Source organism: Pongo abelii, chromosome 4, assembly GCF_028885655.2.
Source record: "Pongo abelii isolate AG06213 chromosome 4, NHGRI_mPonAbe1-v2.0_pri, whole genome shotgun sequence".
Lineage (NCBI taxonomy): Eukaryota > Metazoa > Chordata > Mammalia > Primates > Hominidae > Pongo > Pongo abelii.
In genome coordinates, this window is record NC_071989.2 from 74,474,626 (window position 1) to 74,499,663 (window position 25,038).

General features: G+C 35.4%; 1 protein-coding gene across 13 annotated transcripts in view; it reads right to left on the reverse strand.

Moving 5' to 3' along the window:
• Positions 1-25,038, reverse strand: part of ADAMTS6 (ADAM metallopeptidase with thrombospondin type 1 motif 6) — a 331,685-nt gene that overhangs the window by 149,250 nt on the left and 157,397 nt on the right. For all 13 annotated transcript variants that reach the window (XR_010139960.1, XR_010139961.1, XR_010139962.1 and 10 more), the window contains one exon: positions 577-723. Coding sequence is in view for 10 of the 13 variants with exons in the window: in XM_024247310.3 (XP_024103078.2) it covers positions 577-723 (147 nt within the window). In the remaining 3 variants the exon portion in view is untranslated. The remainder of the gene's footprint in view (positions 1-576; positions 724-25,038) is intronic.

The window sequence follows — 25,038 nt, forward strand, 5'->3', positions numbered from 1 at the left end:
AGTTATACCTGAGCTAATTTGTATTCTTCACATTTAAATAACCAGACTCTTGGAATATACATTAAAGGACCAAAAAGTTCTCAAACTGTAGAAAAATGGATCGCTTAATACATTTTCAAAAACAAATCTTTTTCTCAAAGTGTTCATTTCCTTGGTGTTTGTTTTTTTGTTGTTGTTGTTGTTTGTTACTATTAGATACTTTGGCTTTCCTATAGAACTCAGTTTTTTCACCGACAAAATAAAATATGTAATCACTGAACTCAAATTTGGCCTATGGGCTATTAAATCATGCAAATCTGAATGCTTTCTGAAATTGTCTCCCATTTATTAAACAACTGTAACACTCACACCATCAGTCCCACTTACATCCTTGCTCCACTTCCTCTATTCTATAAATTCTATATGAAGAAAAAAAAATTGCCACAATGATATATTAAAGTATTTAGGAAACAGTTGAAACATCAGTAGGCCCTATAAAACTTACTCATTATGCAAAGTTGAAAGCACTACATGTTAGGCTTCTACCAGTGGCTTACTTCTGGAGCAATTTATCATCACTCTCCAGAGATTACTTACTCTAGAAAGCTGGTGATGTAGTCTCGACTGCACGCAGACCAGGAAAAAGGATTGGTATTCGCAGTAATGTGAGCTGCCATAAGTTTTGCTGCTTCATGACCTTTCGTCCCACAAGAATTTCCAATTCCATCATGGTTCATACCAAAACTGTTTTAATGAGGAAGAAACATAGAATAAATAAATAAGAAAAAAACCCCAACACATCCCTTATTTCCTTATTTGGCCATTTATTAGCCTTATCAACATATGCCTTCCATCAGGATAGGCCAGATCCTCTAAAGAAATTTAGGATTAAAATTAAAGAGACTGAGGAATAAGGAATACTTCAGTGATACAATACATGTCTAAATCTCTTTAAATGTAATCACATACTCTCACCTGTTATCCCACGTTTCAATTTCTCTTTGAGCCAAATATATTATATATCAATCCTTACTTTATAAATTAGAAAACAGATTTAGCAAAGATAAATGACCTGCTAAAGATCACACAGTTTGTCAGTGTTGGAACTGTTAGCAGAACCTGCCTTTTAACATGTTAGTGTTCATCCTACCTCACTATGCTGAATCCAAAAGAGAACTACAAGAAGATAGCTATGATCAGTTGAGTTTTAGGTTACAGGCCAAATACATACGTCCTTTTTCTTTTTTTTTTTTTTTTTTGAGACGCAGTCTCGCTCTGTCTTCCAGGCTGGAGTGCAGTGGCGCAATCTCGGCTCACTGCAAGCTCCGCCTCCCAGGTTCACGCCATTGTCCTGCCTCATCCTCCCGAGTAGCTGGGACTGCAGGCACCCGTCACCACGCCTGGCTAATTTTTTGTATTTTTAGTAGAGATGGGGTTTCACCATGTTAGCCAGGATGGTCTCGATCTCCTGACCTCGTGATCTGCCTGCCTCAGCCTCCCAAAGTGCTGGGATTAAAGGCGTGAGCCATCACGCCCGGCTGTAAGTCCTTTTTCTTATTAATATTAATAAAACAGAATTTAACACACATATAATTTGTGGTCATTTGCATGTACGTTTCAAAACACCTTTTGAAAACCATTGATATACTTAAGGATTTTGGTTTTTCTTTATCGTGGCCTCCTTCATTTTTAAAATATTTTCTTTGTCATTTTTTTTCCTATGTTATATAGCCATGCTTAGTGCTAACAATGTGATCTAAAAAAATTTTTTACAATAAAAATGTTTTTCTGAAAAGGATATACCCACTACATACCATATATATGTGTAGGTGTTTATACAATGTATGTGTATAAACAGATTACATATACATTTTAACGTTTCTTCACAAGTAACCAGAAGTTTAGGTTGAATATCACTAAGAAAATAAATTTATGTGTCTGTTACGACATATATTCTAATAAGTGAACCATGATACGTGTTCAAGAAAATGTCACTAGAGTGTAAAATAGATGAGGATAGTTGCTGGAGAAAAAGTCTGGAAAAGTAGTTGGGAATAGGTAAGTACAAGATAATTAATAAAAGTAAATATTAATATGAGTCCTCTTGGCAGCATAGAAACAGGTTAGACTTGTAAGTAAGAGCAACGGAAGATTTCTGAGTCAGGGAATATGGAATTGATCGGTCTATTAGACACGAAATTATAGTAACTCCACGGTGGAGATCCCGAAGTAGGAAGAGAATGGAGCCGGGGAGCAGTCAGAAGATCATTACCAACTGAGAACTGATGTTGGTCTGAATGAGAGTGCCGGATAAACAGGTAGAATTAGATCTGAGACATGCTTAGGAAGCAGAATGAATTGACTTTCATAAGTACAATATAAAAAGAGCTATAATAAAGACATATAATATGTCCTCATAGGCTGGGCCGGGTGGCTCACACCTGTAATCCCAGCGCTTTGCGAGGCTGAGGCAGGAGGATCACCTGAGGTCAGGAGCTCGAGACTAGCCTAGCCAACATGGTGAAACCCTGTCTCTACTAAAGATACAGAAAAAATTAGCCAGGGGTGGTGGTGTGCGCCTGTAGTTCCAGCTACTTGGGAGGCTGAGACATGAGAATCACTTGAACTCAGGAGGCAGAGGTTGCAGTAAGCCGAGACTGTACCACTATACTATAGCTAGGGTAACAGAGCAAGGCTCTGTCTCCAAAAAAAAAAATATATATATATATATGCGTGTATAATATATATATTTACATATAATATATATTATATTAGACATATATTATATACTTATACGTATAATACTTATACATATACATTATATGTTAATATATATAAATTATTATATATAAAAATATTAATATATAATATTAATATATAGTTATTATATACATATACATGTATATATTATATACATATAATGTATGTATTATATATATGTTATATGTAAATATATATATATTATACATAAATATATATCTTTTTCTCCCAGCCCCATATATGTGCATATACACATATTAGGAAGAGCTAGTAATTCAGGTGGAGGAACAAAAATAAGCAAAGAAAGAGAAATGTATGAGAGTATCCAGAGCCCTAAATTAAAACATCAAATAACCTTTCAAGAACACCAATATTTTGTATTCTAGTCTAACCTCAACACAGTGGAGTAAGTCTCTTTGAATGGTCTTCAAGGAATGTGAAGGTGAAGTTTCAAGTGTGTCAAATCAGACATATATTCTGTCAAAATAATCAACTACGGATTTACATAAAGTCCTCAGTAGTGTAAATGTGTAATGTTCCTTATTTCTCTGAAAGGTTGATGCTACTGTGTTAACACTATGATTCTTTTCAAGTAACGATAGCTTTAAAAATACTATTTCCTTTTAGTGGCAATTTTATACGTATCCCTGTTTCATGTTAAGATAGGCGTGTAGACAGGCTCAGATGGCTTTAAGAGAATCAGTTTTGAGATTCTCGACTCCTTAGGCACTCTTTTCTAAAAAAAACAAGCTTCTACTTTCAAAATCCTATCTCCTGTCTTACAAAGAAAGGCATATCTTTCACCCATCTATAATTTTATAATAGCGCATTGCCTTGGAATATAAAAACATGGTGCCAAGAAAAGAGGCAACTGAACATTTGTGTCAATGTTAAGAGAATAACTTTTGATGGTTGATTTTAATTAAACCATATCAGGTAGTTTCCAATTCCTCACTTTTATCAGGTTTGCATGAGCATATAATCAAATAACCAGCTGATCAATAGTTAAAACTATTCTTTGATGATAGATTCCCGTGGTTATATTTTGACAAATAATTCAAAAGGAGTTCAAAGAGTTGAGTGGTATTTCTATAATAAACTCCTTTTATCCCTGTCTACTTCTTATGTGAACAAATTTTCTCAGCATTCACATCTATAGAAATTGAATTGATGCTGAAATCCTGCCTCATTATAGCAATACAGAGATAAATGCAATAATTGAAAAAATACATCCAATTAATGATACGTCTTCTAATAAAAACCTTACTTATGTATTTATTTATCATAATTTGTAATATGTATATATTCTTCCAATCAGTCACTGAAACTAATAATTATTGTAATGCAATGAACATTAAATCCAGAAGAAAATTATTTTCTTTCTGATCATAGAAACAAATTAATAAACTTTAATGTACATGTTTTTGCTGTAGAGATATATAATACAGTATATAATTTTAAAATACTCTTAAGCATAAAATATCTTTTAAAATATATTAGGATATATTAAAATATACATTAAGATAAAGTTCTAAAGGGGAATGAGCACACTGAATTAAAAGAGGGGAAAATGATGTAAATTTTGACTATAGAACCTGCTCATGTATTTTTTAAATGCATAATGATAATTACCTAATTGCTATGGCATTTAGATTAAACTGTATATATTTAAGAGAGGGATATATCAATTCTATTTTTAAATAACAATATTTGCAACACTGGAAATTCTATCCTTTGCAGTTACTTAGACATAAAAGGAAAAATTTTAGACATCAACTGAAAAATACACAATAAGGTACATGATTTTTTAAAAATCCTTTCAGATGTATGTAAGCCAACAGATTTTAAAACCAATGAACTCAAGTACTGAAGGAGAAAATCCTGAGTTTTATTTCTACTAACAATCTTTATAGTTTAGGTGTCAGATGCAGATAGTTGTCTCAAGGATTTAGATTTTAGTCATCTAAGAGAATATATACTTCTGTAATCTACATTTCAAACATAAGAAATCCCAGAAATGATTTGGCAATGTCAAATAGTTCCCTTTCAGTGAAACAAAGTACAATGTAAGTTTACAACTGACATTCATGACATCAGCTTCAAAAGATCCCTTTAATAGGACGTTCAGGCTGGAGTATAAAATATATTTCTTTTTTGGCAGATGTACACTGTGGAATACTAAGCACAAGTTAGAAGCAACAAACAAGATAGATGTCTACACATTAATATGAGTGGATCTTTTTTGGTGCGAGGGGGCCAGGGTCTGGCTCTGTCACCAAGGCTGGAGTGCAGTGGCGCAATCATGGCTCACTGCAGCCTCAACCTCCTGTGCTCAAGCAATCCTCCCACTTCATTCTCCCAAGTCGCTGGGACCACAGGTGTGCAACACCAAACCTGGAAAATTTTTAAATTTTCATAAAGATGGGGTCTTTCTATGTTACCCAGGCTGATCTCAAACTCTGGGCTCAAGTGATCCTCCCATCTTGGCCTCCCAAAGTGCTGGAATTGCAGGCATGAGCCCCCATATCTGGCCTATATGAGTGGATCTTAAAAACAGTACACAAAAATTAAGAAAGGGAACAAGATCTTTAGCACTGCACCACATAAGTAAACAAAAGTAACATACAGAATCTTGAATAACAAAAAAATCTGAAGAATTATTCCAGATTAAATACTCAAAAGATAACAAGTAAATGCAATGGAAACTGGATTAGGGAGAAAAAAAATGCTACAGAAAACAAACATTGCTGGGGACAATAAATGAAATTGGAGTATGAACTGTATACTAGATAATAGTAGTGTATCAATGTCAAACTTTCTAATTAGACCATTGTATGACAACTATATAAGAGAATATCTTTTGTTCTTAGGAAATACATGCTGAAATGTTTAGGAATAAAGGATATAATGTCTACAACTTACTCTCAAAGAGATCAGAAAAATATTTATGGACATATAAATAGAGAAAGATAAAACAAGTGTTGTAAAATCTTTACTATTTTTGAATCTGGGTAATGAACACATGGTAAATCTTTCTACCATGGCAATATTTCTGTAAATGTGAAATCATTTCAAACTTAAAAAGTAAAAAGTAAACACACATGCAAAACAACCTGCAATATTTTATGAGGATACATAGGGATTCAAATATACATATCAAATTTATCTGAGTAGCTGTCTGAGAGGGGGTAAGTGGGACTATAGAAATATAAAAACTAATACAGGTATTAAATAAGAAGGGTCCCTGCTTGAACTGATACTGATAATGATGCTGTGCCTTGAACTAAGTATAGATAAATAAATAGAGAGAAAAAAAACTAACACAACTCTCTGCTGTTGAGTTTCAAAAATAATAATTTAAAAAAAGAAGAACAAAAACAAGAACAAAGGAGTGTTTGGCAAACCTCGGGCCCACCCCAATGGATGAACAGTGTGTAACAAGAGAATATCTTCATTGCCAGTTTTATGTGTTTAGTAAACATTTCAGATTACATCGAGTTGATGATTCTCATTTGTGGAGGGTTTTAGGAACACACACACAGAGACAGAGGAAAAGAGTCAGAGGGACACACACACACATACGCACACATGGAGACAGATACATATTGGGAGAGACAGTCGTCCTTGGGCCTTCTGTGATCCTCCACATCTTGCTGCAGGTGCCTGATCACTTGTTCTTTTACTCAGGCCATTTGTCCGGGTAATTTTGAGAGATGAGGTAACATCTCTCCTCTTGGACAACGAACAGGTTAACTTATTACTTGCCATAAAAGTGGTAGATTCCTTAAGCTCTGTGTTTCTCAGTTGCAATGCAAACTCACTGCGTGTGCAGCATTTATATGGCCCATATTGCGTCACCCTTGTGGAATTTGAGGCCAAGGGGAACCAATGTAAATATGTTGATGCTTATGATGCTTGCTGTGGTGTAATAACATCTTTTGCCTCTGACCCAGAAATATCAGGTAGCCAGCATTCATGCAGCAGTAATGGGTAACACAGACTATTAAGAAGACATGAACTCAAGGGTTGTGATTTAATAAAACTAATAATTTTGCTGCTTCATCAAGGACACTCTTAAGTGAAAATGGCGTGGGTTTTATTGTGAGTGTATGGGAGTTACAAACACACTGAATATTGGTATGGCTGTCATGATTCATGCTAAGGTGTCAGCATTTATTCCCGCAATTGCTTTTGCACAATCAGTGCAAATATCAATATAGTTTTTTTTTTTTTTTTTTGAAGGCAAATGAAGTGTTAGTACTACTGTGAAACTAGCTTTGATCTGAAAATGCCTCAGACATCCCAGGGATCACTGCTTAGAATAGATGTGCAAAATAGATTTTTGGGTCATAAGTTGTGTAAAATTTCAAATTTACTAGACAATGCCAAACAGCTTTTCAAAGTGATTGCACCAATTTACATTGTCACCTGTAGTGTGTAAGAATCCTATTTGCACCACATCTTCACCAATATTTAGTATTTTCAGATTTCTTAATTTGTGCCTAACATAGTAGGTATAATTTGCCTTTCTCTGAATATTAATTAGGTTGAACATCTTTTTACATGCTTATTGACACCTCGGATGCCTTCTTTTGTAAAGTGTTCAACTATTTGCACATTTTCTATTGGAGTATTTGATTTTATTAATTTGTAGTTCTTTATATATTCTTGAAACTGGACTGTGTCAGTTAAATGTGTTTAACTGTAACACAGTAGCAAACACCTTTTCCTCCACTGTGCTGTTTGTTTTATGGTATCTTTTGATTAAACTCTTAATTTTAATGTGGTTGAACTGGTTAATCACACATTTCATGTTCCTTATGTCTTGTTTTAAAAAAATCCTTCTTTACCCTAAGGTCATGGGGATTTACTTCCATATTATCTTCTGAAATCGTTAATAGTTTGATTTCCACATTTAAGTATTGCTGGATCCTATGTTAAAAGTATGCTTAGTTTTATAAGAAATTGCCAAAGTGTCTTCCAAAGTGGCTGCTAATAATAAATTTTTAAGCCTATGTGTATAGCTTGACACTGAATTCCATTTTTACTAGTTATCCCACTGAGCAAAAAGTACGTTTTATATTTCATTTTATTCACTGTACCTAGCATATAAACAGTCTAACAATTGGTGATGAAGGCTTAGAGGTTTAGTGAAGTGAACTGAATCTCAGTGGAAGTCGATTTATTTCATTTGGATAAACTGAGGAGACTCACGAGGTTAAAATGCAGACCTAATCAACAGTCTCTTATAAAACGTGGGATCCACAGGATCTGCCATGAATTCTATTTTCACTATGATGAACTTTGCCCTTTTTTCTGCCCGTTTGTTCCTGCAATTACCATACGAAGTTACACAATTCACATATACAGCAAGGCTCCACTCTGCTTATGGGATCAGGGACCAATTTCATTCATTGTTAGAGAGAATTTAAAGAGATGGAGGCCATTAGCTTTGTAGAGCAGCATTAAAATATGGCACATTGTTGGTCCAGTTCTATTCTAGTTTTCAAGTGAATTCTAGTAGTTAGGCTCTGGTCCTGTTTCTTGTGAACAAGACACTCTTTTATATCCCAGTCTGAGAAACTAAACCACTTGTCTAGTTCCCCTGCTCCTGAGACTCTGAGATCCTGGCCAGTACTTCATTTCTTTTTAAGCAAGGATCCCATTTGACTTTGGGGTATTAAAGTCGCAGCCTCCCTTGTTCTCCAACCTCTGGGACATACACTTACAGCAATCCACAGGACTTCCATGATGTTGACAATTTCCTTACTGAATCTTTATCTAAGCTCTGATGCCAGACTAAACTAGTAAAGTTCTCATAATGTGAATTGGATATAATGTGCTTAATTCATTAGTTTAACATAATTTGCTTTAACTAGACCCCTGTTGGTTATACAGCAGGGAGTATTGGGAACTAGACCAACTTCGAAGAAAAAAATAAAAAGCCTATGTCTGTAGCATAGGAACACATGGTTGCTTTAGTCTAGGTACTTCATTGGAGTGTTATTTGGTTATGTGTGCTTTTGTTAAGAACTACTGGTGCCTATGCGTTGTGCTCCATGTAAAAATGCCAGGTCAAGGCCAAAGGAATAGAGAAGACAGTGTTAGTGGAGTGTGACTTAAAAGGAAAAAATGATGCAATTATGTTTGTTTTGTTAAGTTTGATTGAAACCTTTAATCATTTAATTTCTGCAGGAAAACTAACTATAAAATTGTGAACTGGAAACTGGCTGGTAATCAATTTTTTTCATATGCAAGTAATACTTTTAAACATAATTTTAAATAACATAGGATCTTAAGATTTGCAGCTATTCTACTATAGGGGAAAAAAAGACATTCTATTCATTTGGCCTTATCTCATCACCCGTCCTCTCCAAAGGTTTCTCTCTTCCCTGGAGCATAACTCTCCCTGGATGGCCCTATCTAGGTTCTTACATTACCTTATGTAAGAACAGGTCTTCATTCAGTGCATGAGAAAACACTTAGGAATCATGTAAATTTCCTGCAAATCCATCATCAAGCCTGAATGAATAAGCAGCTTCATTAAAATTCTATCAGTTTTTTAAATAGAAACTGACACGAAGATTCCAAAATTAATATAGGAAAGTAAAGAGTCAGAAAGGGCCAAAATAATTTTGAAGAAGGAGGGGAGAACTTCAATACCTATTATAAAACTACGGTAATTAAAAGCAATATGATATTGGCAACCTTTTCAAGGAACAACAATAAAAGCCCCAAAACAGCAACGGGACAATATTAATATTTGTTAAATCTGAATGGTGGACGCATGGATGTATGATATAACAGTGGTCCTCATCCTTTTTGGCACAAGCGACCAGTTTCATGGGAAGACAACTTTTCCACAGACCAGGGTGGGGTTGGTGGGGGTGGTGGTGGTTTCAGGGTGATTGAAGCACATTGCATTTATTGTGCACTTTATTTCTATTATTATTACATTGTAAGATATAATGAATTAGTTATACAACTCCCTACAATGTAGAATCAGTAGGAGCTCTGAGCTTGTTTTCCTGCATTTAGACAGTCCCATCTAGGGGTGATGGGAGACAGTGACAGATCATCAGGCATTAGACTCTCAGAAAGAGCGGGCAATTAAGAACCCTCGCATAAGAAGTTCACAAAAGGGTTCTCGCTCCTATGAGAATGTAATCCCTGTTGATCTGACAGGAGGTGGAGCTCAGGCAGTAATGTGGGCAATGTGGCGGCGGAGGGGTGGGAGGGGGCAAAGGGGGCAGCTGTAAATACAAATGAAGCTTCCCTTGCTTACCTGCAGCTGACTTCCTGCTGTGTGGCCTGGTTCTTAACAGGCCACGGTTGGGGACCCCTATTATAATACACACACACACACACACACACACACACACACACACACACAGAATATTTTAAAAGAAAGTTTCTATGTAGTTAAACATACATACCTGAATATATACAGAATACTTTGTTCTATAATTTGGCAATTGATTTCTCCTCTCAGATTAACTACACAAGACAGCAGACTTGGCTTTGTAAATTGATTTGGTTCTCAAGTTTTGAGGCTCATTCTTGGAACCCTGAAAAAATTTGCTCTAAAAATAATGGTATAGCTGGGCGCCGTGACTCATGCCTGTAATCCCAGCATTCTGGGAGGCTGAGGTGGGAGGATCACTTGAGTCCAGGAATTCCAGACCAGCCTGGGCAACTGATATGGTTTGGATCTGCGTCCCTGCTCAGATTTCATGTCAAATTGTAATCCCCAGTGTTTCGGGGGGGCGTGGTGGGAGGTGATTGGATCATGGAGGCAGTTTGGTACCACTCCCCTTGGTACTGTCTTTGGGACAGTGAGTGAGTTCTTGTGAGATCTGGTCTTTCAAAAGTGTGTGGCATCTCCTTCCTCTCTCTCTTGCTCCTGCTCCCGCCATGTGAGATACCTCACTTCCCCTTTGCCTTCCTCCATGATTGTAAGTTCCTGGAGGCCTCCCCAGAAGCCAAGCAGATGCCAGCATCATGCTTTCTGTACAGCCTGAAGAACCGTGAGCCAATTAAATTTCTTTTATTTAGAAATTACCCAGTCTCAGGTATTTGTTTACAGAAATGCAAGAGTGGACGAATACAGCAACAAAGTGAGACCCTGTCTCTACAAAAAATCAAAAAGTTAGCCAGATATGGTAGCACATGCCTATGGTCCCAGCTACATGGGAGGCTGAGGCAGAAGGATCACTTGAGCCCAGAGGTTGAGGCTGCAGTTAGCTGTGTTCATGCCACTGCACTCTAGCCTGGGTGATAGAATGACACCATGTCTCAAAAAAAGTTAGATTGAATCGAATTAAAATAATGGTATAAATTGTTATTTTATCTCTGAGAATGGCTCAAATAAGCCTATTTAACCTATTTTGCACACTAAATCATTGTCTGTGAAATGAGGAATAGTATATGACAATACTGTTGCCATTAGCAATTTAGCAGAATGAAATATATTTTAAAGTTTTCTATAGAACTAGTGGTATTTAAAGAAAAGCAGATTTAACAAGGAAAAGGTAAATGAAAATAACTGAAGAAGTTCTAAAGGGGACTTTTTTAAGTATTATCAAAAAGTTCCATATGTAAATGACTCTGATCTTATTTTATGTTCAAACTTAAAATTGTGTATTGTTATTTTTCTTCATAACACTACACATCCCTAGCCTAGTAATTCTGCTTTTTGTTTTGGCTCATGAATGCAAGCGGGTTAGAGGAAGATGCTCTTGAAGTAACTGATCAAGAGTTGGAGAAAGAAAAAGAGAAAAGTGGAAAAAAAAAAGATGTTCTTCCAGGATAAGACTTTCGTTTTCATCATCGCTATATCCACAATGCACAGTATCCCTTGTAACCATCTCAGTAAATCTCTGGAATTAGGTGCTCAGTAAATCTCTGAATCCAAATAAATTGTGCATCAATGAGAGACTACCTGCTGACTAACTGTAAACCATGAGAGGCAGAATTTTGGAAGCATCATATGTGTACATACCTCCCTTAATGGTGGATAATGCAATAAAATATATAATACTATATAATAAGTAATAAAAGGGTAAAAGGGAAGAGTTTTTGGTCAAAACAAGTGGCATCATCAGTCAGAGACAAAGTGGTTACTATACAGAGACTGAGAGAAATTGTGCCATAAGGGTTATTCATTAAATTAAGCTTCCGTAACTCAGCATCTATCAGTCTATTGACATGCATGCTTTTCTGAAATATTTTAAATATTAAAGCAGATCATTTTCTATGCAAATGATATTTTCCTTTGAAATGTCATTTAACAAAACAAAATTTCCTTATATAGGGTAAAAGCATGCTATTATAAAGGACAGAATTTATCGTGTCTTTTCATTTTTTAAGATATATGAGGCAGCCCATTTGTGATCATATTTTGTGTCATTTCCTCCTATATTATATGATCCCCCTTAACAGTGTGAAAACAACATAATGCATTTTGTACCACAAAATAATAGCTTACTCTTGATTTAGGTACACAATTCTTATTGGTTCTGTTGGGAGATTTGTAAGAATGGAAAGAGCAAACATAGCCTACTGAGTATAAATTTAATTTGCATTTAGTCTGGAGATTCTTTTTAAAATCATAACAGATGTTTTCAAACCAAACAGAAGATCTGTATAGCGAAGGAAAATCTTAAAATGCCTCGTTAAATTCTTCTGTCTAAGCAATCTTAATTTTTAAACTGAAGATAATCGTGTTGCTAATATATCAACATCATTGTTTTTGTTAGATAATCATGGTACTTTAAACTCTGTCAAGCATTTTGTTAAACAATCACTAGTACATAGAACATGTACTTTTAAAGTTTGCCTCCAAAGGAAAAAATAAATAGATGATCAGTCAGTTCTTCAAAGAGATAACACACATAAAATTACCAGATTAAAGAACAGTTTCCTAATGCTGTTTAATATGATTAATTTTTTCTTTAAGAAGCAACTTTTTAAAATGATGAGATAATGATAGTCTAAATTGTGCCAACTGTAAAAATCTCAAAGTTAAGCTTTCTCATTGGAGCAAAAAAAAAAAAAAAAAAAGAAAAGAAAAAAAAAAGGGAATAAAATGACATTCTTAATTTAGAATGATTTTCCATTAGAGAACTGTTCTTATACATAACTGAGCTTGGCTATGAATCACTTGTTATAGTAAAGACAAGACATAATTTAAGGGATGTACTCAGTCAGAACCTTCTATACCCACATCTGGCAAACATTTTTAGATTTAGTATTTACCCAATAGGATAATTATTACAATTTGCTCATGTGTTTTCTAAAACAGAGTTTGGGATTTAATTCTACTTTTGAACTTTATATGCAATCTACTTTAAAAAGTGAATTCAAGATACTGAACTTAGGTACGAATGTATTTAATAAGGGTGGTGCCTAGCAGAATCTAGGACCTAAACTCTCCCCATACCATACACAATAATGATCACATTTGGTATAAGCACTTCTGAGTTGAAGGTTAAGTTTCTAATGTCAAAGAAAGTACCATAACTTATTTATATCTTTTCTGCTACTACTTTACACATTTTTCTTTTCATGTCACTGTAAAGATGCCAGGTACCAGAGGAAGCTAGCTATTAGAGATATACTAACATGTTGTGGTGTATGTATGTGTGTGGGGGTATATATAATAGTCATTGCAAAGATAGGGAAGGCAGCTGGAACAAGGAAACTTTGGCCATTGTAGTCTTCCTTAGTACTATGAGAAAAATGTTGCTCAATTAGTTAATGATAGCTAAAACTCTTACCAGTCAATTAGGACAATGGTGTCTGCCTACAAATTAACTTCTTTATTTTTCCAGCAAAATGAAGAAAATCTCTCATCAAAGTTCCAAAGTTTGAGAGTGACAAAATCTATTTCAGTAGTTTTATTATTTCTGCAACACACACAAACACACACACACACACACACACAGAGTTTATTCTGAAATTCCAGATACTTAATGCAGTAACCAGCAGACTGGACTTATCTATTTTTTGGCATTAGTCCATACTATGGCAAAAGCCTAATTATTGAAATAATTTAATTGTTAGACTTTATTTTAATAACTTTTCTAAAGAATGTCTTTATGTTATTGTTTTAGCTACTACGTGAATATGTCTACATTATGTGAATGTCTACAGATGAAAATTTATATATATTGTATATATAATATGTATGTGTGTATATGTATGTACATTTATTTATGTGTGTGAATTCATAGATAGCATAATTTTGGCATCTTACTGGCCCTGACCAAAATTTAGTATTTATGAAAAGACAATATGGAGTACTACTTTAATAATAATAGCAATATGTTCTAATCTGAAAAATCTAAAAATTTTAAAGCGATTAAAACTTATAATGTAAATGCGGAGACATAAGAAAATAATATTATTAAGCATGATTTTACAAGTTTGGATAAAAAACTATGGCACTATATAGCTTTGAAACTTAATCAACTGACAGAGTAAAATGCTTCAGTCATGCTACATTAACTGAAAATGTTTCCATACCAGAAAAAACTGAGTCCATTTGGTTCTTCCAAAGAGTATAAAGACTTAAAGGAGCCACAAGTTTCATTTTAGAGTTACACTTTACAATGCAAACATGCATCATTCATTAGCAATTATTGACAGAATACCTACTACCACACATTAAAAGACTGTTTACCTCAGTTCCCATTACCCAATACATCATGTCTGGCTTTCAGTAAAAAAAAAAAAATATGTAAGACATACTGAAACATGGGCAAAAAAGATAAAACAACCATCAGAACTAGATTAAATACGACACAGAGTTTGGAATAGACAGGGAATTTAAAATAACTATGATTAATATGTTAACAGCTTTAAAGGAAAAAGTAGACAACACGCAAGAAGAGATAGATAATTAATGTATGCAGAGTGATGAAAACTCTAAGAAAAAAGCTTTTTAATGCTAGATATCTGAAATGATGAATGTCTGAACATGCTAAGGACTGAACACGTGAAGGAAAGAACCAGTGAACTTGATAATAGGGTGAATAGAAACTTCCCAAACTGAAATACAGAGAGAAAAAAGAATCACGCACATACACACATACACGCACACATCCACACGCGCACCCCAGAATAGACCATCCAGGAATTCTGAGACAATATCTGAAGGTGTGACTTCCATGTAATTGACATACTAGAAGGAGAAGAAAAAGAGAAGGGAGTAGAAAAGTATTTGAAGTAATAATGGCTAAGAATTTTTCAACATCAATGACAGATTCCCAACTACAGATCCAGGAAGGGAAGTTCAGAAATACCAAATAGGTAAATACCAAAAAATCTGCATGTATGCATATCATATTCAAATTGCAGAAAATAAAAGACACAGAGAAAATCTTGAAAGAATACAGAGAAAAAATACACCTTACTCGTGGAGAAACAAGAATAGAAATTTCAGCTATTTCTATCAGAAACCATGTAAATTCTGTGTCCAGTGAAATTATCTTTCAAAGATTAAAGAGAAACAGAGTTTCTAAGATAAACCTAAACTAAGAGAATTCATTATCGGCAGACCTGCACTACAAGAAATATTTTTTTTAAAGCTCTTCAGGAAAAGGGAAAATGACATCACTCAGGAACTTAGGTCTATATACAGAAAGGAAGGACATCAAAAAAAAGAATATCCCAATCACCCAGATTTGATCATATACCTTGTATCCTTGTATCAAAATATCACACATACCCCATAAATGCATACAACTATTATGTATCTATAAAAACTAAAAATTAAAAAAGACTAAGGCTAACATAAATTATTCTTATTCTTAACTGATATAAAAGATAACTATTTAAAGTAATAATAGTAACAATGTATTAGTTATTATAGTAAGTGGATAAATAAAATGAAGGACAGCAATGTCATAAGGAACAGGAATGAAGAATTGGACATACATTCTTTAAATGAGCCTGCATTACACATGAGGCAATTTAGTGTTATTTGAAGGCAGACTTAGATTAGTTACAAATTTATATATATGTACACATTAAATATATTTTATATATAAAATTGTTATATTACAAACTCAAGAGCAGCAACTAAAATGTTTTAAAGGAAGTATAATTGATATGCTAAGAGAAGAGATAAAATAGAATCGTAAAATGCTCAGTTAAAACAAGAAAAGGCAGAAAAAGATAAAAAGAAACAAAATACAATAAATAGAAAAGTTACACACATGACAGATATTAATTCAATTGTCTCAATGATCACTTTAAATATGAAAGTTTTAAATATGCCAATTAAAAGCCCAAGATTGTCAGAGTGGTGAAAAATATAAGACCCAACTATATGCTGAATACCATAGAGACCTGCTATAAATATAAAGACTCAGCTAGGTAAAAAGTAAGGGATGGAAAAAGATATACCATGCTAACACTAATCTAAAGAAAACCGGGGTAGCTATATTAATGTGAGACACAGCATGCTTCAGATAAAGGAAAATTTTAATGGATAAGAATGACATTACATAATGCTAAAAGCATCAATTCTCTAAGAAGAAGAAAAAAAATTCTTAGTGTGTATGCACCTAACAACCAACTGTAAAACAAAAGTGAGTCAAAAACTTATACAACTGCAAAGAGAAATACACAAATCCACTATTACAGTTAGAAACATTTTTTTTTCCTTTTTGGAGACAGAGTCTCACTCTGTCGCCCAGGCTGGAGTGCAGTAGCATGAGCTCGGCTCACTGCAACCTCTGCCTCCCGGGTTCAAGCAATTCTCCTGCCTCAGCCTCCTGAGTAGCTGGGACTACAGGCACCCACTGCCACACGCTAATTTTTTTGTATTTTTTAGTAGAGACGGGGTTTCACCATGTTGCCCAGGCTGGTTTCGAACTCCTGAGCTCAGGCAATCCGCCCACCTCAGCCTCCCAAAGTGCTAGGATTACAGGCATGAGCCACCACGCCCAGCCTATAGTTAGAAACTTTTACACCCCTTTTCAGTAATTGATAGATCAATCTTAATAAAAAGTCAGTAAGGACATATAGTTAGTTGACCTGAACAGCACTATCAATTAACTTAATCCAAATGACATTTATAGAATACTCCATCCAAAAACTGCAGGATACACATTCTAAAATGAAATATTTTTTAAATATTTAATTAATTGAAAAAGAAAATGGAACCAAAACAAATGAAAAAAGCTAGAAAACAAACAGCAATATTATCAACTAAAACCTAGTTATATCAGTAATTACAACATATATATAAGTGAAAGAAATAATACAATTGAAAGATGAATACTGTCAGACTGGATTTAAAAAATGACTAAACAACTATAAGCTGCTTAAAAGAAATTCACTTTAAATATAAAGATGTAAGAAAGTTACAGACAGAAGAATTACAAAACTTGTAACATGCAAACAATAAAGTGAAAGCTGGGGCCACTATATTAACAAGACAAAGAAGATTTCAGAATAAGTAATATTATTAATGATAAAAATAAACATTTCCTTTTTCTTTTTATAATGATAAAGAGGTTGATTCATCAAGAAGACATAATAATCATTTTTTTTTTTGAGACGGAGTCTTGCTCTGTTGCCCAGGCTGGAGTGCAATATCGCAATCTTGGCTCACTGCAACCTCCACCTCCTGGGTTCAAGCCATTCTCCTGCCTCAGCCTCCCAGGTAGCTGAGACTACAAGCATACGCCACCACGCTGCCTAATTTTTGTATTTTTTAGTAGAGACGGGGTTTCACCATGTTGGCCAGGCTGGTCTCGAACTCCTGACCTCAAGTGATCTACCCGCCTTGGCCTCTCAAATTTCTGGGATTGCAGGTGTGAGCCACTGCGCCTGGCTGACATAAAAATCTAAAATGTGAATGCACTTAATTTAAAAACTTAAAACATATGAAGCAAAAACTGACAGAGTGAAAAGGAGAAGTAGACAAATCTAGATATGCATTTGGAGTTGTCAACACTCCTCCCTTAGTAATTGATTGATCAACTATAAAGAAAAGGTATAACACCAAACACTTGAAAAACATTATCAACAAAAGGGATCTAACTGACAATGCTAGAACACCAGGCCCAATAAGGGCAGATATACTTTTCAAGGATGAAAGATACACCTTATCTCTCACCACATACAAAAATCAAATCAAAATGGATTAAACACTTAATTAAACCTAAGACCCCAAACTATGAAATTATTACAAGAAAACATTAAGGAAAATCTCCAAGACAGTGGTCTGGGCAAAAATTTACTGAGTAATAGCCCACAAGCTAGGCAACCAAAGCAAACATAGACAAATGGGATCACATCAAGTTAAAAAGCTTCTGCACAGCAAAGGAAACAATCAACAAAGTGAAGAGACAACCCACAGAATGGGAGAAAATATTTTCAAACTATCCATCTGACAAAGGATTAATAACCAGAATATATAAAGAGCTCAAAGAACTCTACAGGAAAAAAGTCTAATAACTGGATAAAAAAATAGGCAAAAGATTTGAATAGACATTTCTCAAAAGAAGATATACAAGTGGCAGGCCAGGCGTGGTGGCTCATGCCTGTAATCCCAGCACTTTGGGAGGCTGAGGTGGGTGGATCACGAGGTCAGGAGATCGAGACCATCCTGGCTAACACGGTAAAATCTCATCTCTACTAAAAATACACAAAAAATTAGCCGGGTGTGGTGGTGGGCCCCTGTAGTCCCAGCTACTCAGGAGGCTGAAGCAGGAGAATGGCGTGAACCTGGGAGGTGGAGCTTGCAGTGAGCCGACATGGTGCCACTGCACTCCAGCTTGGGTGACAGAGCAAGACTCCGTCTCAAAAAAAAAAAAAAAAAAAATAAGATATACAAATGGCAAACAGGCATACAAAAAGGTGTTCAATATCATTGATTAGAGAAATGCAAATCGAAACTATAATGAGATATCATCTCACCCCAGTTAAAATGGCTTATATCCAAAGGACAGAAAGTAACAAATGCTGGCAAACGTGTAGAGAAAAGGGAATCCTCATACACTGTCGGTGGGAATGTAAATTAGTACAGCCACTATGAAGAACAGTTTGGAGGTTCCTCAAAAACCTAAAAATAGAACTACCATATGATCCAGCAATCCCTCTGCTAGGTATATATGCAAAATAAAAGAAATCATGTTACGGAAGAGATATCTGCACTCCCATGTTTATTGCAGTACTATTCACAGCAGCCAGTTTGGAAGCAACCTAAGTGTCCATCAACAGAAGAATAAATAGAGAAAATCTGGTACATATACATAATGGAGTACTATTCAGCCATAAGAAAGAATGAGATCCTGCCATTTGCAACAACATGGATGGAACTCGAGATCATTATGCTAAGCAAAATAAGCCAGGCACAGAGAGACAAACTTTGCACGTTTTCACTTATTTGTGGGAGCTAAAAATCAAAACAATTGAACTTATGGACATAGAGAGTAGAAGGATGGTTGCCAGAGGCTGGGAAGGTAGTTGGGGAGGGTGGGGTATGGGGGTAAGCTGGTTAATGGGTACCAAAAAAATAGAATGAACAAAACCTACTACCTGATAGCACAGCAAGGTGGCTATAATCAATAATAATTTAATTGTACATTTAAAATAACTAAAATAATATAATTGGATTATTTGTAATACAAAGGATACATGCTTGAGGGGTTGGATACCAAAATTCTCCATGATGTGATTATTACGCATTGCACACCTGTATCAAAACATCTCATATATCACATAAATATATATATCAACTATGTAAACACAAAAATTAAAAATAAGGATGTGAGACACATTCATCAAGGTAGAACATATGATAGACCATGAGGCATATTTCAATATCAGAAAGATTAAAATCAGAGTATATTATCTAATCACAGTCCAAGAAGAAATCACACACAAAAAATTTTTAACTGAATGAAAATAAAAATACAGTATAATAAAATTTGTGAAATGCTGCTAGAGGGCATACAAAGAAATTTACAGCTGTTAAGTGCTAATTTTATGAAAGAAAAGAGGTCCAAAATCAATGATTCAAACTTCTCTTTTAAAAACGTTTTTAAATAAAGGACAAATTAAACCCAAAATAAGAACTAGGAAGGAAATAATAAGGAGTAGACAATGAAATAGAAAATGAGCAAACAGGCTAGGTGTGGTGGCTCGGGCCTGTAATCCCAGCACTTTGGGAGGCTGACGTGGAAGGACTGCTTAAAGCTCAGGAGTTGGAGACCAGCCTGGGCAACATGGTGAAACCCGATATCTACCAAAAAATATATATATATATGCAAAAATACAAGGAAACAAAAATTAGCTGGGTGTGGTGGCACAAGGCTGCAGTGAGCCGAGATTGTGCCACTGCACTCCAGCCTGAGTGACAGAGCAAGACTCTGTCTCAAAAACAAAAAAAAGGAAGGGAAGGAGGGAAGGAAGGAAGGAAGGGAGGAAGGGAAGGAAGGAAGGAAGGGATGGAGGGTGGGAGGAAGGAAATGAGCAAACAATAGAGAATATCAAACCAAAAGGTTTTTTTGTTTGTTTGTTTTTTTGAGAAGGAGTTTCACTCTTGTTGCCCAGGCTGGAGTGCAATGTTACGATCTCGGCTCACTGCAACCTCTGCCTCCTGGGTTCAAGTGATTCTCCTGCCTCAGCCTCCCGAGTAGCTGGGATTACAGGCATGTGCCACCACACCTGGCTTATTTTGTATTTTTAGTAGAGACGGGGTTTCTCCTTGTTGGTAAGGCTGGTTTCGAACTCCCGACCTCAGGAGATCCACCCGCCTCAGCCTCCCAAAGTGCTGGGATTACAGGCGTAAGCCATCGTGCCTGGCCACCAAAAGATGTTTTTTAAAAAGAGAACAATAAAATCAATAAACCTATAGCTAGACTGATCAAGAAAAAGGGGAGAAAACACAAATTGTACATATCAGGAATAAATGAGGGAATATAATTATTTACAGGCATTAAAAAACAATAACAGCGTATCACAAATGTTAATAAATTTGGCAATTCAGCTGAAATTGAGTAATACTTGAAAGATATAATTACAAAACAAGGACTCAGAAGATTTAGAAAATGTTATCCTATATCTAATAAGGAAATTAAATTTTTAATTAAAAATCTTCCCACAATAAAAATTCTAGGCTCCAATGACGTCATTGATGAATTCTAAAAATATTTAAAGAAAAAATAACATTAAATATACAAACTATTCCAAAACATAGAAAACTTAAACCATTTTATTTTCTCTCTTCTTTTTTTTTTACTTTTATTTTAAGTTCAAGGGTACAAGTGCAGGTTTGTTACATAGGTAAATTTGTGTCATGAGGGTCTGTTTTACAGGTTATTTCCCTGACTAATACATCCAGGTTTAAAAAGCCTAGTACCCATTAGTTGTCTTCCCACTCTCTACCCTCCAAAAGGCCCCAGTGTCTGTTGTCCCCCTTTATGTGTCCATATGTTCTCATAATTTAGCTCCCACTTATAAATGAGAATATGTAGTATTTGGTTTTCTGTTCCTATGTTAGTTTGCTGAGAATAATGGCCTCCAGGTCCATCCAAGTCCCTGCAAAGGACATGATCTCATTCTTTTTTATGGCTGCATAGTATTCCATGGTGTGGATGTACCACATTTTCTTTATCCAGTCTGTTATCGATGGCCATTTAGGTTGATTTCATGTCTTTGCTATTGTGCATAGGGCTGCAATGAACATACATGTGCATTTGTCTTTGTAATGGAGTGACTTATATTCTGTTGGGTATATACCTAGTAATGTGAATGCTGGGTTGAATGGTATTTCTGTCTTTATCTTTGAGGAATCGCCACACTGTCTTAGACAATGGCTGAACTAATTTACACTCTCACCAACAGTGTATAAGCATTCCTTTTTCTCCACAACCTCACCAGCATCTGTTAATTTTGATTTTTTAACAATAGCGATTCTGACTGGTTTGAGGTGTTATCTCATTATGGTTTTGATTTGGATTTCTCTGATTATCAGTGACGTTGAGCTTTCTTTTCATATATGTATGTATGTATGTCTTGTTTGAAGTGTCTGTTCATGTCCTTTGCCCAATTTTTAATGGGGATTTTTTTTCTTGTAAATTTGTTTAAGTTCCTTATATATGCTGTATATTAGACCTTTGTCAGATGCATAGTCTGCAAAAATTTTCTCCCATTCTGTACACTGTCTGTTTGCTCTGTTGGTAGTTTCTTTTGCTGTACAGAAGTTCTTTAGTTTAATTAAATCCCATTGGTCAATTTTTGCTTTTGTTGCAATTGCTTTTGGCATCTTCATCATGAAATCTTTGCACATGTCTATGTCCTGAATTGTATTGCCTATGTTGTCTTTCAGGGTTTTATAGTTTTGGGTTTTACATCTAAGTCTTCAATCCATCTTTTTCTTTTTCTTTCTGCTTTTTTTTTTTTTTTTTGAGATGGAGTCTCACTCTGTCACCCAGGCTGGAGTGCAACGGCACGATCTCAGCTTACTGCAATTTCTGCCTCCCAGGTTCAAGCGATTCTCCTGCCTCAGCCTCCCAAGTAGCTGGGACTACAGGTACGTGCCACTATGCCTGGCTAATTTTTGTATTTTTAGTAGAGACAGGGTTTCACCATCTTTGCCAGGCTGGTCTCAAACTCCTGACCTCAGGTGATTCACCCGCCTCAGCCTCCCAAAGTGTTGGGATTACAGGTGTGAGCCACTGTGACTAGCCTTCAATCCATCTTGAGTTAATTTTTGTATATGGTGTACAGAAGGGGTCCAGTTTCAATCTTCTACATATATGGCTAGCCAGTTATCCTAGCAGCATTTATTGAATAGGGAATCCTTTCCCCATTGCTTGTTTTCGTCAAGTTTATTGAAATCAGATAGTTGTACGTGTGCAGCCTTATTTCTGAGATCTCTATTCTGTTCCATTGGTCTATGTGTCTGTTCTTGTACCAGTACCATACTGTTTTGGTTACTGTAGCCCTGTAGTATAGTTTGAAGCCAAGTAGCATGATGTCTCTAGCTTTCTTCTTTTTGCTTAGGATTGCCTTGGCTATTTATTCAGGCTCCATTTTGGTTCCATATGAATTTTAAAACTGTTTTTTTCTAGTTCTGTGAAGAATATCAATGGTAGCTTAATGGGAAAAGCACTGAATCTGTAAATTTACATGCAGCATGGTCATTTTCTTGTTATTGATTATTCCTATCCATGAGCATGGAATGTTTTTCATTTGTCTGTGTCATCTCTGATTTCTTTGAGCAGTGGTATGTAGTTTTTTTTTTGTAGAGATCTTTCACCTGCCTAGTTAGCTGTATTCCTAGGTATTTTATTCATTTTGTGGCAATTGTGAATGAACGTTCATTCCTGATTTGGCTCTTGGCTTAACTGTTGTTGGTCCATAGGAATGCTAGTGACTTTTACACATTGATTTTGTATCCTGAGAGTTTGCTGAGTTGTTTATCAGCTTAAGAAATGTTTGGGCTGGGATGATGGGGTTTTCTAGATATAGGATCATGTCATCTGCAAACAGGGATAGTTTGACTTCCTCTCTTCCTATTCGAATGCCCTTTATTTCTTTCTCTTGCCTGATTGCCCTGGCCAGAACTTCCAATACTATGCTAAACAGGAGTGGTGAGAGAGGGCACCTTTGTCTTATGCCGGTTTTTGTGGGGAATGCTTCTAGCTTTAGCCCATTCAGTATAATGTTGGTTGTTACTTAACCCATTTTATAAGACAAACTTTATTCTGATACCAAAACTGGACAAAGGCATTAAAAGAAAATTACTAACCAACCAACTTTATTTATTTATTTATTTTCAATTTTATTATTATTATACTTTAAGTTTTAGGGTACATGTGCACAATGTGCAGGTTTATTACATATGTATACATGTGCCATGTTGGTGTGCTGCACCCATTAACTCATCGTTTAGCATTAGGTATATCTCCTAATGCTATCCCTCCCCCTTCCCCCACCCCACAACAGTCCCCAGAGTGTGATGTTCCCCTTCCTGTGTCCATGTGTTCTCATTGTTCAATTCCCACCTATGAGTGAGAACATGCAGTGTTTGGTTTTTTGTCCTTGTGATACTTTGCTGAGAATGATGGTTTCTAGCTTCATCCATGTCCCTACAAAGGACATGAACTCATCATTTTTTATGGCTGCATAGTATTCCATGGTGTATATGTGCCACATTTTTTTAATCCAGTCTATCATTGTTGGACATTTGCGTTGGTTCCAAGTCTTTGCTATTGTGAATAGTGCCGCAATAAACATACGTGTGCATGTGTCTTTATAGCAGCATGATTTATAATCCTTTGGGTATATACCCAGTAATGGGATGGCTGGGTCAAATGATATTTCTAGTTCTAGATCCCTGAGGAATCGCCACACTGACTTCCACAAGGGTTGAACTAGTTTACAGTCCCACCAACAGTGTAAAAGTGTTCCTATTTCTCCACATCCTCTCCAGCACCTGTTGTTTCTTGACTTTTTAATGATCGCCATTCTAACTGGTGTGAGATGGTATCTCATTGTGGTTTTGATTTGCATTTCTCTGATGGCCAGTGATGATGAGCATTTTTTCATGTGTTTTTTGGCTGCATAAATGTCTTCTTTTGAGAAGTGTCTGTTCATATCCTTTGCCCACTTTTTGATGGGGTTGTTTGTTTTTTTCTTGTAAATTTGTTTGAGTTCATTGTAGATTCTGGATATTAGCCCTTTGTCAGATGAGTAGGTTGCAAAAATTTTCTCCCATTCTGTAGGTTGCCTGTTCACTCTGATGGTAGTTTCTTTTGCTGTGCAGAAGCTCTTTAGTTTAATTAGATCCCAATTGTCAATTCTGGCTTTTGTTGCCATTGCTTTTGGTGTTTTAGACATGAAGTCCTTGCAAACCAACCAACTTTTTAAAGCAAATTGTGCTGAAATTACTGGATATTCATATGGAAAAAAGATGAACCTCAACCTATACCTCCTACTATACATAAAAATTAAAATGGAGCATAGATCTAAATATAAAAGCTAGAAGTATAAATCTTCTACAGGAAAATATCCTCACAATCTTGAAATATGCAAAGCTTTTTCAGGACACAAAAAGCAAACCACAGAAGAAAAATTTTAAGTTACACTTCATCAAAATTTTAAGTTTCTGCTTTTCATAAGGCAACAATCTAAAAAGTAAACAGGAAGCAACAGATGAGGAGAAAATATCATGATATATACACATATATAAACTATATATGTTTTATGTTATATATTATGGATAAATATACATGTTACATGTTATATATATTATGGATAAAAGTCTTCATCATA